The sequence below is a fragment of the Alexandromys fortis genome, unplaced genomic scaffold (assembly GCF_014885135.2).
Source record: "Alexandromys fortis isolate MF-2015 unplaced genomic scaffold, M_Fortis_MF-2015_v1.1 scaffold_183, whole genome shotgun sequence".
Lineage (NCBI taxonomy): Eukaryota > Metazoa > Chordata > Mammalia > Rodentia > Cricetidae > Alexandromys > Alexandromys fortis.
In genome coordinates, this window is record NW_026068079.1 from 939,249 (window position 1) to 956,072 (window position 16,824).

Consider the following 16,824-nt stretch of genomic DNA (forward strand, 5'->3'; position numbering starts at 1 on the left):
TTTCTATTCAGATATTAAAGCAGGTTGCCTTTCAGCTGACTTCCTCTGTGCACAAGTGAAAGACTTATTCTCCTGGGTTGCTCCCTGGGCCTTTGATGGGCGCAGTCTGGTTACAGAGGATGGTGCTGGACACGTGCAGGTAACCTCAATTTGTGGAGCATTTGTCTGAGCTGAGAGTGGGCCAAGCTAAAAAACAGTTCTTTTGGGGTTAAAAGAAAAGGTAGCAGATGGCTATTTTAAGACAGAGATAGAGGAATTTGAATCCTTCTTCTGTGAACTGCCCTTCTGACCTTGAACATGTGACTCACTCTCTGACTCTCAATTTCCTCACCTGTAAAATGGATGCTACAAAAGCTGGCATAGAAAGGAGCATCTAAAATTCAGTATAATGGTCCATCAGAAAATACCTAGAACACCAACCTCCTCATGAAAAGGCCCAAAGATAGTGGTTCTCCTTTGAACTTGCTCAGCTCCCATTGCCTATTGGGCTTGTATTCCATCACTGACCCTGGCTCCCATCACTGGGGGCAGTGTGTGTATCCTTCCTCCTCCACTGTGGGTCACCCTGCTTCTCCAGCTCACAAAACAAGGCACTGTCTCATCACTGTCCTGTTCCCAACTACAAATGCAGCTTGCCATTTCCAAGGAGCCCCATGGATTCATCAACCACGACTTCACTTTCAGAACACACCAGACCATTTGAAAATGATTATCAGAAATAAAGATCAAAGCTGTGTGAGGCAAGTCATCAAAGCAAGATAAACCTCAGAATGTTTATTGCGTCCATATTCTTGTTCCAAACAACAGACTTTCTCCAAGCTGTGACCGGTTCTAAAACCTGAATTTTGTATTTTATTCCAAAGTCCCTAATGATCTGGGATTTATTTTCCTGTTTAGCTTCACCATTATAAATGCCTAAGATTGCCTCTCTTCTTTAACAAAAGACTCACACACATGCAGTTCTTGGAGGGTATATTAAATCCTTGGAATCTTGAATGTTTGCTTTCTGAAATAATAGCTTTTATATGAAAGCTTGACCCCAAGAAAAATATAACAGTAACAAAGATAATTGAAAAGCTGGTTGTTCTTTCATTCATTCATTAAACATCACATTCTTTCATTAACTCCCCAATTTCCTCCCTTCTTTCCTGTCTGCCTTCATTCTTTCCCAACTTCCCTTTTCTCTCTTCGTCATTCATCTTTTTGATCTCACTATCATCTATCAACATTCATTGAGATACTATTTTATACTATGGCTAAACTGGTCATAAAAAATATGGGAAGAGAAACAATTACTATAAAAAGCTAGAGATTTTATGAATGAAGTGAAATAATTAGATGATGATAATAATAGTAACAAAAACAATATAATGAGGTAATACCATTTAAGGTGTTTCCTTCCTACTAACCCGGTTGGTATACTTTCAAAAAGAAATCTTTTTGAAGTTTAAAAAAAATGGAAGTCTAATTATGGGTCTCCCCTTCATACCTGTGACGAAACTATGATCAGGTGAGGTATCAACACTTTTCCCGGGTCCTTTCACTTGTGGCTGTCATGATGAATCCAGGATGGGTGCAGTGGGATAGGTGTGAATATTTGGATTACAGGAGGTGTTGTATTGAGTCTTGGGTAGAGGGGGCAGTCAGGAATTAATCAAAATTTTGGATTATTTTTAAATGAGATCATAAGTAGAGATTTATAATCTTCATGAAGAAGAGAAAGCATTCAAAAAGGGGGAAGATGTCACTAGTTATGTCTCTCATAAAAGATACCTGGTAGTGAAAAGACTCTACTTGATGATGAATGCATCTCATTTAGAGCTACACAGCTGCTATTTTTCTCATTTGGCTTTTTGAAAATGGTCTTTAGAAAGCATTGGTAGACGACAGATGCAAGAACACCTGGTTCTTAGCCAGTCCAGCTCCACATATTTGATTTATGTGAAGCACACCTCAGGACCCAGGCCTGTCCCCACCATTTCTGAAGCCACCCTGTGCTTTTTCAGCACCAGTTCTTCCTCATATCAGCACTAATCCACATAGATACTAACAGGGACTTTCAACATGGATGGGTTCATGTCAGGATCTGTGCACTGCTAAGTGTTGTAAATCCATGGCTCAACACTGCTCACAGCAGGGAAATGCCCCTGCACACAGAGACAAACAGTCCCCTCCCTAATCTTTATTTATTGCTAGACAAGAGTACCTTTGATAGTCCCAGGGCTTAGAGTTTACTGAATTTCAGAGCAGCCCATAAGACAAGAAGTATCCCTGGCTACATAAGAGAACATAATACCTTAAAACATAATAATATGTTTTAGAAGAACCATTATAGGAATATGACAATTTGTGTCAAACTACTGCTTTCACAACAAAACCATGGAGATCTAAGAGCCACGGCTTTCTCTTCCCACCATCTAGTTTCCTTCCTGTAGAACTCAAACCACAATTGATAAATAGTACAGTTGCCCACATTGAAAGAAATATGCATAGCTCACTAAAGCCCTAGGGTTTGTCTTTCTCATTGAAATACAATTAAAAAAAAAAGAGACAAACCCCATGTGTTTCACAAGTTGTAGTAGCCATGATGTTTTAGGTACTAGAAGTTGTTCAGAGACTGTATACTTTGGTTCTAGTTTTAGCCATGTTTGCCACATAACAGATGGAAAGACTAGCTAAATAACACCGAATTTAGGAAGGATAAACCGAGAATTACATCATCACCAACAGTTGTCAATATGGCAGCATCTGGAATTTATTCTGGACCACGGTTCCATATGAATCACATAATCCTAGGCAAATAACAAATGTATTTTAAGTTAAAACAATAAAATTACAACAGTAGGTGTAGATCTCTCTGAGTGACCTTTAACAAACCTAATAACTTCTCCAGATTTTGTCTTTCCTGGGATGAAAGCAGAGACGGCTTTCACAGGGTCATGTGACAAGAGAGCTCAATTTAGGGAAAGGATATAGGAAACATGATGTTGTATGTCAAGCAGTTTGAAAATATCATTAAATTTAAATTAATTTTTGGAATGAGGATGCTACATTGAGGACTTGGAGGAGAAAGAGGTAGAATGCTTGCCCACTTCCCAGGTGTCACTGTCCCAGGATGTTCACAGGGTCTCAGCATGTCAGCTAGCCTGACTCCTTCACTGGAGTGCTAAACACAATGCATTGAATTAGATACAGGAGCTGAGAAATCCTTTGAAAGCAGAATCTCTCTCTTACTTCTCTAATTGCATCAATGTCCATGTGTGACCTTATAGTTACCTTTAAAGACATCAAATCCTACATTTGTACCCTTGGTTTCTGTCCTATCCTAATCAGCTTTGTTGTTAGGAACCAGAATTGCAAAAGCTGATTTGAGAACGTCTCTGTCTAACAAAGAGTAGATCTTCAAGTTTGCTGTTTTACACACAAAGAATTATAAGTAAGAGTGAAGAAGTGTCCAACTTAATGGTGGCCACTGTGCTACTAGAAGAATCTTCTTTCCTCCTTCTTTGTGTATGGCCAAACCACAGGCAAACTGTCTTTCTACAGGGATCTTCTTGGAAAAAGGCTTCACTTGTGTATGTCTTCCACCTCTGTAAGAAGCTGAGACACCTTGTGTTTCCGCACTGTTACAGTCACCAGTGCCCTCTATGGCCGTAAAAATAGTTCAGTAGTAGGGAGTCAAGAAGTCAGAAGGTTGGCCTTCTGAACTCACAAAAGGCTGGAATCACAAACATCAGAAATGTAAAAATGGAGACAGTGTTCTCCCCGCTGTTTTACCACCAGACCACTAAACCCACCTAGAGTCGGAAAAGAGAAAGACAGAGTAGCAGAGGGTGGAGGGGAAATGAGAAGGCTCATTGTGCCCCTTGCGCAAACAACTCTGCAAGGAGAAAGTCTCTGCTTACACATTAGTTCACTAGTTTGGTGTTTATAGAAAGCAAGGTGGCAGGAATAACCAGCACTGAGTATGAAGGAGCAACTTGAGTTGAGATCCATTTAGGAAAGTGCCCACTAAAATGAAGTGCACTGTTCTCTGTAGGTTTACTCTTCTCTCGCAGCCTCATTGGCTATCTTTCCTAACTGGAAGGGAATTTGACCAAGTTCTGAGGCTGTCATGAGCTGTCAGTGTCACCAGCGGATCGAGAAAGGGAAATGAGTGCTGAGTGTGCCAAAGTTAGGATGGAAAATCCCCAGTCATCTCCTAGTGTAGTGAGGCCTTCAAAAGGGCATCCAGTAGACCTGTCTGTTGGGGGAACTGGAAGTGCGAACGCACACTGAATCTACAAAAGGGGTAAGAGAAGGAGCCCCTCAGATCCTGGTAAATTGGGAAGCCAGGAGGCAGCTTACAGGGAATGGTACTGACTACGTGAGGGACAGAGGGACATCTTTCTGTCCTCCAGGTCCTTTACTCCATAATATTCAGTGGACCTGGGCCCCACACATGCCCATTGTCTCTGTCAGAAGTGTCCAATCATAGTGTGGCATGCTGCTTGTCTCTCCAGAAGAGAAGTACATTAGTATTTAGTATACATAGGGCTTTTAGAATTTAGAGAAAAACTCTAAAAGATATGGAATCCATAGCAGCTAAAATCAAAGGGCAGTGGTGATGGGTTCAAAAGTCTTTGACACTTATCCTAGCCTTCAAATTCTAGAATGAGGGCTCAGCATTGCGAAGCAGGTGAGACCAGAGTATGAAGGGAAGACATCAGAAGACTTCCCAGGGAAGGGACATCCCCAAACAACAGCTGCAAAATCATTGTTCTTTGTAGTGCTCAGGTCAGCTGCTACTCCAGGCACCCCATCAAATAGAAACCACCCGGTGAAGCCGACTGTCACTTCCATCACTGATGCCCCGGAGGAGGCAGCTACACAGAGCTAAGTATGACTGTTCTAAATGGCTTGGTGGAAGTGCACTCTATATGTGCTCGGTCTCCCACACTTGAAGTGGGGAACTGTGTGGTTTTGCATACCTCACTGTTTGGAGCTCCCTTCTAGCCTCATGTTTTGGAGCCCTGTAGACTCTGTTGATACCATTTTCTCCTGCATTCTGCTTTCAACGACTAAAATGTCACACAGTGTTCAGAGGTGGAAACCGACTGAAGGTTAACTTTACTCAGTAGAAGAGCTTGAAGAAAGCCCAGAATTAAAGTAGAGACAATTAGACCAGGCACACCACTGTGGCTGCTCATGCTCATTGTGTTTCAACATGAAAGCAAGCATGGTCAAAACATCTAGCATCTTCCACCAAACTAGCATGTGCCTCCTTACGACCACTGCCAGCACAGCATGGGATGGTTTGTGAGGCAATATATCTTCTAACACAGCTAGACATTTGGGATAATTGTCAAATAAACTACTGTACAAACTCAATAAGCTTGGTATAAGTCATGTGGTCTTTATATAACAGCACCAGATCTGTGGCTGGTCCTTAAAAGAAAGCATCTTAAGAATGAAAGTAGTCTGGGTAAATACTTTCAGTTTGTATACTGAAGTTTGTTCCCGTCTTTGTTATGAGCTTGTAAGAATGCAGTCTCCCCGAAATAAGAGCTGACATGAGGGCAGCGGTGTCTATGTGTACATGGAAGGGATGGGGAGAACATCTCTAATCCCCACAGTGTATCACACTTGAAACCAAGTGTTTCGCACCAGGAACTTTATTTAATTTTTTGACATGCCACAGTATAGTTGTTATCGCCCAATTTTAACAGATGAGAAACCCACAATTCTTACTCAACAATGAGCCAAGGTCAGACAGCTAGTGCAGAGTGGAGCCAAGATTCAAACCCTGGTCACTCTCCAATATGCATATTTTTTCCACTACACCAGCCCTGACTCCTGATATTGTTGTAATGAATATTAGTCACGATAAATAAACCCTGATATTCTGATTATAAGATTCCAAGGCAATTTCTCTTACAGGATTACTAGAAAGGAATGAACGAAGTTACAGAAAGAGAGAGAGAGAGAGAGAGAGAGAGAGAGAGAGAGAGAGAGAGAGAAAAGCAATACCATTTTTTTTTTCATCTGCTAGCTGGTTAACTCTTTAGGACACTCTGTGATTCTCCTTTTATGTGACCCCAGGGCCACATAAAATATGGGATTTGTACCTTCAGATGTTTCTCTCAGTAGATGTAAAAATGGAGATTCAGAGTTTAGAAGACTGGCCCAAGATTTCATAGCTAAGAAATTGGCCAGCCAAGGACACAATGTGTTTCCCTTGAATTTTTATTTTATCCTAAGTCATGCTGATTCTTGGAGATACCCATCAAGGAACAAATTATGTGTCTCCATGCATGTGTCTCAAATAGACTTAGCTTTTTCCTACTCTCTGACTTGTCTTCCCATGTTAACTTAAGTAGCCCTACCCACGCAATCTGTCCCAACAAGGTCTTTTCTGTCATGGCTAAATCTGCCCACACTTCAAAGCTCTTTTGTTCATGCCACATCATGAAGATTTCTCTAACTTCTCAAAACCACAGTAGATCTTTCTTTTTCTAAAGTCACAGCCAGAGGTGGGAACCCTTTCCATTCAGCCACAGTTTTTAGGTACCACAACTGCCCATCCATCTTATCCCTATAGGCAAAAGGTGAAAATTTCTGTCCATGTTTGATAACCTTGTAGTGAAGAGATAAGGTTGTTTGTTTTCTTAAATACATACACAGCATTGTAAGTAGTTGTTGCTTCTAATTCGCCCCTCCTTCAAACCTCCTTAATTATTCTGTTTGAATGTACCATCTGTTTTCTACCAGGACCCTGGCTGTCACCTCTCTAGAGTATGACTATTCCTGGATGCTTGCTGAAATCATAGCTCTTCCAGGTAGCTGCCTCATTTTTCCTACACAGAATAATTTTCTGTATTTGAAGTCCACATATTTTATGGATTGTTTGTATATGACTTTCCATTGTGGGGGTGTCCTTCAATAATGAGGAACATCTTCAACTGGTGAATAACAAAGAGGCAGACAGAAGAAGATACATGCAACAAATTACTGTGGGACCAAAGAGAAACAGTTTCCATGTTGTTTCCAACATGACTTGAAATATAAAATTAGGAAAACGTTGGACTATCCAAGATTTACTCCAAGGCGAGCAAGGTTACCTTCTCTGTCATGGTTGTAATCTTAGCCTGAACATGGTTATCAGTACCATACTGATGGGAAATCTATTCCCCTGTAGGCTAGAACATCACTAGAAAGACCATGCCAACTGGAGATGACACCATCTCATTTCCAAACTCCTCCTCGTGTCATTCTGTCCCACCATGGCTTCAAAATCACACGGACTGCCTCTGCTCCCTTTAGCACAGGGTAGGTCTACTTAGAATTTTAAGTGCAGGTATCATGGTCCTGTTGTTCAGGCCATACGAAAACGTTTTCTTTAAGGCAAGTATCTCACATTGCTTACATTACAAAGTATTTAGCACCCACTAGCCCAGCTCTATTTTACAGCATACTTAGGCTTTCGTTATTATTATCATTGCATCTTATGAGAAAACACAACTTCAATACTCCCTTGATTACTTTGGTGCAACCATAGAAACAGAAAGGGACCATTCAAATCACTTACAAACTCACTATCCTATTACTTTTTATCCCCAGACTCTCGGGAGAATGCCAAGAAGGTTACAAGGACAGAATGTGTGACTGCCCATTCTACAGGATAGAATGACAGACTAGTACTATAACCCTGGCCAAAATCTCAGGACTGTGGAACATATAAGCTATTGGGATGAAATTACAATTGCTATTTTGCTAAATGGTCATAGTACCAAACTGTCCTAAAATCCACATCTCTCTACCATTAGATTTATGCAGCTCTAGAACTTCATTAGAGAGGTTTCTTTGTGCATTGGAAGGGATTAGTCATAGCAACTAATAATTGGCCAGAGTATAAATAATTGTCTGTGGAGGGCTCAGTCATAAATGAGAGATCTATTTCACTCTCACTCGCAAAGCTTTAAGAATCATCATAGATGAGAAAAAGATCTTAGTAGCCTGAAGTCCAGGAAGACCAGAGTGAAATTGTTTTTGCACACAATAGGACTGCTACATTCATGAACTCAGTAGCTATGGCAGTCTGCCTGTGTATGGGGTGGGGGGGGACATCAGCTGACACCCCTAGCTCAGGAGCCATTAGAAGTTGATTAAATTTTGGGGAGGGGAGAGGAAAGTCAGTTTTCTTTAAGGGTGTGACTCTTGTTAGATCAATCATATAACCATATTTCAGTGAATGGCAGCAAATCCATGGCCAGGACAAACTGTGGGTTAAAATGTAAAGGACAGAAAGTTGGCAGAGAGTGGCGGATGGATCTGAGAGAAGTTAAGGGGATTAAGGAGTAGAGATTATATTTAAAACACATTGTATGAAATATGAATTTTTCAAAGAAATAATTAGAGTATGAAAACCTAGAGAGGAAGAAAGGTGGTTTAAGATGATCTGGGTTCAGTTCCTAGCATCCATGGAAGATGACTTACAGCTATCCACAGTTCCAGTCAGAGGGGATTTGATGCCCTCTTCTGGACTTCATAATAACATGCCCACATCGTGTGTGTGTGTGTGTGTGTGTGTGTGTGTGTATACTCATGTGCGCACGTGCACACACATTAAAACAAATTTAATTTTTAAACTAATGAGAAACAAAAACAGCAATAACAGACATATGGAAATAAAGACAGATGGAAAGAGAAAAAGGGAGAGAAGGAGGAGGAGAAGAGGATGAGAGAGGCAGGGAGAGAGGGAGGGAGGGAAAGGAGGAAGGAGAGAGATATATGCTGAAAGATTGTTTTTTTATTTTTAGATAGTTCTTTCTAAAAATTCACCTAAACAACAGCAGCCTGTATTTCCTGGCTTCTGCTCCAGTAGCCTGCCTGCTTTTGTCCCTTCTCTCCTTTTTCTTTGTCCTCCCTCTCTCTTGTTCAAAATCACAAAGTGAGTATTTCTCTGAAACCTTCCATAGGTTTCTCTCTGCACACAGGGCAGCTGATTCAGCCTGAATGCAGTAACCCCAGCTTAGTCCTGATGACACAGGGCCTGGCGGGGCTCAGCCTGTGCACACAGTTTTCGCAGCAGCAAACAAGCAGCCCCTGGCTCTAGTGGTCACACTGCTGGCACACGCCATGCACAAACATTTGGAACATTCAGTCTTGTGATGAGGAAAGAGGAGGCCTTTGGAATCTGCCGGTGTTGCCTGTTGATTTTTTTAAATATCTGCAACCTGAGGCATGGGACTCTGAAAAGGCCAGTTGGCTTCGGTTCTGACTCAGTTATTACCACCAGACTTCTCACAAAGTTTTGAAACACTGCCCTGCCTATAGCCCCTGTCCTTCAATGTTACCTAATTGTTTCTTGGATTTAAAGATAGTTCCATTCAATAGTTTTAGAGTTAAAAAGTCCAGGTTTGAGCCCAAGCCTTCCACACACAAGCAGGATGACTTTAAACGTGCCGCTTCATCTTTCTGAATCTGAAATTTCTTTACATAAAACAAGATTGGGGAACTTGCCTTCTCAACCCTTGGCCGATGCTAAACATAGATTTGTGACATGAATCAGAGAATGGTTAGCTGAATCGACCTGTGGATTGGATGACTTTCACTGTCCATGCTCTACTTTCTCCCGACTCTGTCTTTGAACGTGGGTATTTCATGTAAGCCTGATGTAGTCGCACACTCTTTGCTGATCACAGGGAGCCTGAGTTTTTCATTTGCCTAATGACTTTACTGATGCAGGCATACTGCACTCTCTAAAGGCCACTATTTCCCATAACTCAAATGAACACGCTAACTCCCATTTTATCTCCTTTGCCAAGTTCTTCCAGGCCTCAAATATGAGCAAAATTGACCAGAACAAACTAGCCTTCCACTAAATCTCCCCTTGTATGCGGCACAAGACGGTAGCAAGGCAGAGTCCAGAAGCCCCTCCTATACCAGCAGGCTGAGCTGTCATGCTCTCTGAGCTACTTCCACGAAGGACATTCTCCTGCCAGAATCCTCATTTCTCTGAAGATAGGTATTTTTCCTGTGCAAGGGAGGTCCTTGGTCTTTTGAGAGAGACAGAGAAGTCTGAAGAGAAAACCCATAGGGGTTGGCCAATGTGCCAAAACCATCAGCAAGGCCAGGCTCATGTGTGTTGGACAGAATAGGAAAGTTCCCTAAAACAGGAAAGTGGTTGTTGACCCTTTCCCTGACTTCAGAGTGGAAGTCCCACACAAACAAAAGTCGCCCTCTGGTTATATTTTGCATGTTGGGATTGCACGTTATAGTCAATACCCAGGACAGACTCAAATGTCTTGGGCAGCAGACCTCCTTTCTTCATGATTCTGAGGAATAATACAATTACCTTTTCCTGAAATGTCTTTGTTTCTTCCCCAGTCCAATCTCTGGTCAAGTTAAAATTATACCTATTCTTTGTATACACACACTGTGTGTGTGTGTGTGTGTGTGTGTGTGTATTCACACACAGACAATGGGATAATCTCTAACCTTTTACTCCGTCACCCTCCATCTTGTTTTGTGATCCAGTGTCTCTCACTGAACCATAAGCTTACCATTTTACTAGCTTATTTGCTAGCGAGCTCCCTGAATTTTCCTGTCTCTGCCTTCCTATGCAAGGATTGTAGGCATGCATGACTGTGTGTGACATCTGCATGAGTGCTGGAGATTTGAACTTAGGTCATTCTGATTTCAAAACAAGCATGCTTATCCATCAAACCATCTCTCCAGAACCTTCTATTCTTCTTCTTCTTGTTAAAATAATTATTGTTTTATATACTTAAGGTTTAAAACTCGCTGTGATGGGATAGAAGCACATAGAAAAGAGGTTACCATAGAGAAAATAGCAAACATGGCCATTATCTCACAGAGTACCTTTTTTTAGTGTCTTTTTTTGCATGAATACTAAGTACAGTGCATTTATTGCCCATAGTTGTCAAATTACACGCTAGATTTCTGGAATTCCTCAGTTGCGCTTCCCCTTCCGCCTGCTTTGAAAGGCCTTGGTGAAATTCCACCTGTCCCAACGAACTCTTCAGGACACATTCAAGGTTCCCGGCACATGCTTTGAGTGGTACTCCCTGAATACCGAGCCCTTTACCTTGGATAAATGTGCTTCTTGCGAGCTAGTAATGTGCTGGCCCCTGAAGGGAATACAGCGTCTTCTATGCCTTCTCTCTAACCTCTGCAAACTCTGCAAGCCATCCCTCTCATGTCACAGATGCAGAAGGAACCTCTAGGAGGTCACAGAGTGAGGAAATGGCAGAGCCGGGATCTGAACCCAAGGCGTCTGTTCCTTACTGACCTCCCATTTACCAGCTCACTACCCACAGAAAGCCCAGACACTGGAAGATTTCTCTATCATTTTCTCCAGCACAACAGCCATAAACCCCATGTAGAAACTGAGTAACAAAGGAATTGACTTTTACAGTTTTATTTCCATGTGCATCTATGCGTGTGTGTGGGTGTGTGTGTAGCTAACGATTGAACCTAGACTTTTGTACTAGTAAGGCAAGTGCTCTACTACTGAGCTATAAACCCACATCTTTTTTATTTTGAGGTAACATCTCTCACATTTGCCTAGGCTGGCCCTGAACTCATTTTGTAGAGGAATCATAACATCTTCATGTTTCTGTCTCCTAAATTGTTGAGATTATAGGCTTGAATCAACAGGTGCTGCTGGTTTTATGTATTCATAAATAAAGTAAAAGTAATAAAAATGTAAGAATAGAATAAAAAATAAAAATATAAAATAAATAAAAGGAGTTCTGTTTTTTAACTGTGCTAATTTTTAACAGCAGCCTACGGTGTGAAGCTACTGGATTGGTGGGCACAGAACTCATCAATATGACCACGTACAGTACAACATTTATTCACATGCAGTGCATGATCCCAGTTTAAACCTGAGCTCTTTGAGAGGACAGGGCTTTGAGGCCTTTGTCATGTTCAATGGTAAGCACTCAGTATGCAGTCTTGTAAAGGACTATGCATGCACATAGTCCCCTGGATAACCTTAGCATTAGACTTGTCTTGGTCACAAGCCTGTTGTCTGAACTGGAGTACTGTCACAAACTCTAAGGAAACCTAGGTGTCTTATCTATAAGATAAAAATGTAACAGTCAGTTCTCAACGGGACTTCTTACCTGTGTGGAGAATCGGGATCAAAGCACGTCTTAGTGACATCAGTGATGTCTGGGTCACAGCACTCGCCACCATCGAAATTAAACCTTTCATAGTTACAGTCCATGTCACACACACCATTCTGCTGCTTCTTCATGAAGGCGGGGTAGCGCAGCTGGCGGCAGTCCCCACCATCATGGCCGGTCAGTGTATGGTTGCATTCGGGGTCGCATTTCTCATCCCCAATCTTGCTGATGTCACAGTTGGCGAGGATGAGGCGATGACGCAGAGAGGAGCTGTTTATGTCCAGCACCTCCAGCTCCCAGGAGATGTTGTAGTGCTGGAAGGCCTCAGCCAGCTCCTGGTGTTGAAAGTCGATCTGCTGCAGGCTCACCGTTGGGTTCTTATGGTCATCGTCATAGATGTTGACCACACGATAGCGTACCACCTTAGGGCGACGGAAACTTGGGAGCTGGTTGTAACTGGAGATGACTTCTGTGTTGTCACATAGCGTCTGCCCACAAAGAGGGGGCTCTAAACTAGTGTCCAACAGGAAGCTGTGGGCATTGCTGAATTCCATGCGGGGGATGTTACCATCCTTCATGGGGGACCAAGTGCGCTTCACATTGTCCCAGTTCTCCTGGAGGAGGAGCTGAGGTAGAGGGGTGTGAAGGCTATGGCTTTCCATGTCAGACAGTACCTCTCTCTGTGTTCTGGCTACCTTCCATAGACGGAAGTTCTCGATGTGGCCCCTGAAGTTGTGATTTTGAGCACTGCCCCCCAACATGAGCACTTTACACTTCTGGGTCAGTGGGCTGAATATGCCACCGACTTGCTCCCCAGAGGTTGCCACCTGGGCACCATTCAAATAGAGCTTCATCTGTCGCCCATTGTAGGTAGCAGCTAGGTATACCCACTGGCCTGGCAGGTAGCTGCGATGGGCATCAATGGTGGTCACTTTCCTGGCCCGGTCTGTCTTCAAGGAGAAAAAGTAGCGTGGGTCTCTGTTGCCTTGATCACTGATGGTGTGAATGCCCACGACCCATCCTCGGTCACGTGAGGTATAAGAACATTTGTCATACAGTCCTATGTGGTTGCAAAAGAGAAAGATTAATAAATAAAGCACGGAAATAGATGCTGGTTAGGTTATTTTTCTCTGATAAAATTCACATCAAATACTCTAGAACAGTTGTTTTGTTTTTTCTTTTGTTTTTCTTTTTTTGTTTGTTAGTTTTGTTTTTTGAGACAGGGTTTCTCTGTAGCTTTGAAACCTGTCCTAGAACTAGCTCTTGTAGACCAGGCTGGCCTCATACACATGCCCGTGCCTCCTGAGCTCTGGGATTAAAGACGTGAGCCACCAAAAAGCTCTATGGGACCCTGGTTGTTACTTATGTACTCTCTGGTATCCTTGACCACCCTGAGGACAATTCAGTAAGGGCTAGAGGAACTAACAGGGAGAGGGAGTAGGATTTGTCAGTACCTCATGGCAAGTGAACTCATAAAGTTTTACTCCTTTTTATTGAATATGGAGTATACCAGAAAGCTTCTGTTAGAAGAATGAGTATTTCACCAGCTAAAAATTAACCCCCACCCCCCTGCCCCGCAAAGATCACAGCCTCTGACTTCCTCAGCTCTATCAACAGTGAGGAAGCTGAAATAAAGAACAGATGACAGGGGTTTATTCAGAATCACTTACAAATCTCCCAAGAACCAAGTGTTCATTATCTAACACTCTCCTCCCTGTAATGTGTGTGAGTATGTGTGTGTTCACACATAAGTATGTGACCTTTTCAGCTATAATCAAGTATACAGTCTAAGTCTGTACAACAGGCAAGGCATCATGGTAAGGTCTTTATATGCAATAGCTTATTGAACACATATAAATCCATGGCAGTGATTTTTTTTTTCATTTAAGCAATGGTGAGCATGGAAACTAAGGGAAGGGAAAAGATGGGTATAAGGTCAGTTGGTGAGTAAGTGGATTCTAGCTCTTGGAATTAGCTGTCTAATGTATACAAGTTGCATAATACCCCCAACACTCATACCACCAAAAATTTGGATTTCTTCATCTACCAAGGAAAGTTGGAGGTAGGTATCACAAGTTTTAGTTGGTTTGTAAGGACATTTAAAGGCAGACATCCCACTTGAGAGATCTAGAAACTCCAATAAGCTGCTCAACGGATTCCCTATGTATCTGATTATCTTTGTACTCACCAGTCCCCCGTCCCCCACCCTTTCTGGAATGTAACCGCTGTACCTTGGCACAGGCAAAGCTTTCCGGATGATGAAGAGGATTTTCTAATTACATGTGTACTTTAAGTGTCAGATGCTTGTATGAAGCCAGGTGAGAAGAGAAAGAAAAGGAGACAAGAATGAATAAAAGATGCTCATTTGGGAAGGACAGTCCCTACTCTCACTGGGGTCACCGTAACTCTGAGTGTGCATCTGCCATTAATACTCATCAAATAAACATGGAGAGTGTCCAGCAAAATCAATAGAAGAGGCCCACACAGTCTTTTTTTTTTCTTTGTGGGCACTGGGACCTTAGCATCTGTGTAAATGTCTATGTTAGCATCTGACACGGCCAGCATTTTGGCAGAGGATCTAAGCCCACCCACTTCTTTCTTCTCACTCCGAACATTTTCAGGCAGTGGACAGAATATCCTAACACAGTCTTTTGCAGTCTGGGTGACACTGGCATTGCAGTAAGTGCCTCTGGGCCTTATTTGAATGAAGTTTTGTATTACCCAGTCAATCCATGGATGATTTTATTTATTACAGCCTTCCCTGACTAACACACAAAGCACCTCTTCCAAGGGTGCATTCTCTGATAGCTTTGTAGCATGGGCCATTCTCTCTACTGAACCATTTTGCTTTCAGAAAACAGCATTGGCTTACTCACTCTGGAGTTGCCTGTATCCATCCTGTGGTCTCTTCTCTACTAGACTGGATGGCTCTTGAGGGTAGTGACCAGTTTGGTTATGTCTGTAACTGGTCTAGCCACTTGTTACAGTAGGCACTCAGTATGTGTCCCATGATGAGAACATGGGTATATAATTCAAACAGAATATGAAAAAGAAAGAGGGTTTTAAAGACAAACAGAGTTTAAGGCACTAATTCATCAGTTATCAAAAACAAAGAAAGTAAGAGGACAGATTTGCTTCTACTGTAAGGGAAAGGGGAGGATCTTTGGGTCCAGAGTAACCTGTTTTGACTCATAATGAACGAAATTACAGGCCATATGTCTGGAACAAAATCACCTCATCTCTGTGGACCTTGACTCCCTCATCTATATCTCTTTTTACATATGCTGTCCTACTTGAAAGACATACTGGGTATAATATTCTTGACATACACAGGCTATCTAAACAAGAGCTGGTTTTTAAAATGCTAAAGGGGCTAGGAGTAAATTACAAATGAAAGAATGGGAAATAAGTGGAAACAAAATACAAAGGCGCCAGAGAAAGGAGGTACCTCGAAATCATCTTGTTTGATATGGTAAGACAGAGCATAAAGGCTCAAAAGCCACTTAGAAATCCTCTATTTCCATCAGCCTAGACAACAATAAGAGACTATGCATTAAAAGTTACTTCCCCACTGACTCCCTCCTAAGACAAAAGCTGTCTTCATATTTGGGATGAATTTCTTCAGAATCATGTCCTGCGCTCTATGTAGAATGTCAGTGGGACCAGAGGTTCTTAAATCCATCACATTTGTATCCTATTTCTTAGCTAGTGTATCCCTCTCATCTACTTAATTCCTCCCTTATTATTCTATAAAACAAAAATGAATGGTAATCTAATAGGAAATATGACACATTTTCTCTCTCTCTCTCTCTCTCTCTCTCTCTCTCTCTCTCTCTCCCCCCCCCCCCCCCCTTTGCTAAGGGCTCTTGGTCTCTGCTTTTTTGTTGCTTTTGGGAAGAAGTCTGCCTTGTTGTGGAGTTAAAATGTTTAGACATTTGTAGGGTTCATCAGCTTCCTGGGACTTGGAGTATGGTTCAGGCTACCTGATGCTGCCATACAGAGATTCATAGGAAGAGGTGGCTTGCCCCAGGATGCAGGAAGGTAGGACGAAGAGTGGTTTTCAGTGACTCAAGGACAAATGACATTAAAATAAATGAGACCCTTGAAGCAGGGGCTTCAAAAGTTCAATGGAAATGCTTTCCTGAAGTGTGATTTGTTGAAATGAAATCACTGAGCTTCCTAGGGATAGCATAACGACTTGGGGCTGAGAGTCAATGTTTGCATGAAAACTATCTTAATTGGAGTCACCTTGTAGAAGACCAGATGCGAAACCCTCCTGTACTGTATCAGACCTGAACCAAGCCTTGGCACCAGAGATCTGTCTTGTTGTGCCAAGTAAATTGTCTGGAATTAGTCATTGCACTCTCTATGCTGCTGGAGCTCATTCCCCTCTTCTGAAATGGGGAGGGTGAGATAAAATGATCCTCTGCTAAATTTGAAGAGCTCCTTTGTTCACTGACCTAATGGACCCTTGTGTGCTGGCAGTACTCAGACCTGTGTGTTGATCTGAACGGGATGCCTTATGTCATTCTCAATCCTTGCATGTTTAGATTGCTACCTCTTGCAGGACACAAAACAGTATCTTCTTGAGAACCCAGGAATATTCACATAGTACCACACTGTCCTGTCTCACATTTTTCAGTGAAATAGAGACAGGTTTAAAAAATGGTACAAGTCTGTCTTAAGTTAG

At 42.2% G+C, this 16,824-nt stretch overlaps 1 protein-coding gene across 1 annotated transcript in view; it reads right to left on the reverse strand.

The window, feature by feature from the left end:
- Window positions 1–16,824, reverse strand: part of Pappa (pappalysin 1) — a 235,453-nt gene that overhangs the window by 193,244 nt on the left and 25,385 nt on the right. Inside the window, exon 2 of the mRNA XM_050121835.1 lies at window positions 12,132–13,194. Coding sequence (XP_049977792.1) covers window positions 12,132–13,194 — 1,063 coding nt within the window. The remainder of the gene's footprint in view (window positions 1–12,131; window positions 13,195–16,824) is intronic.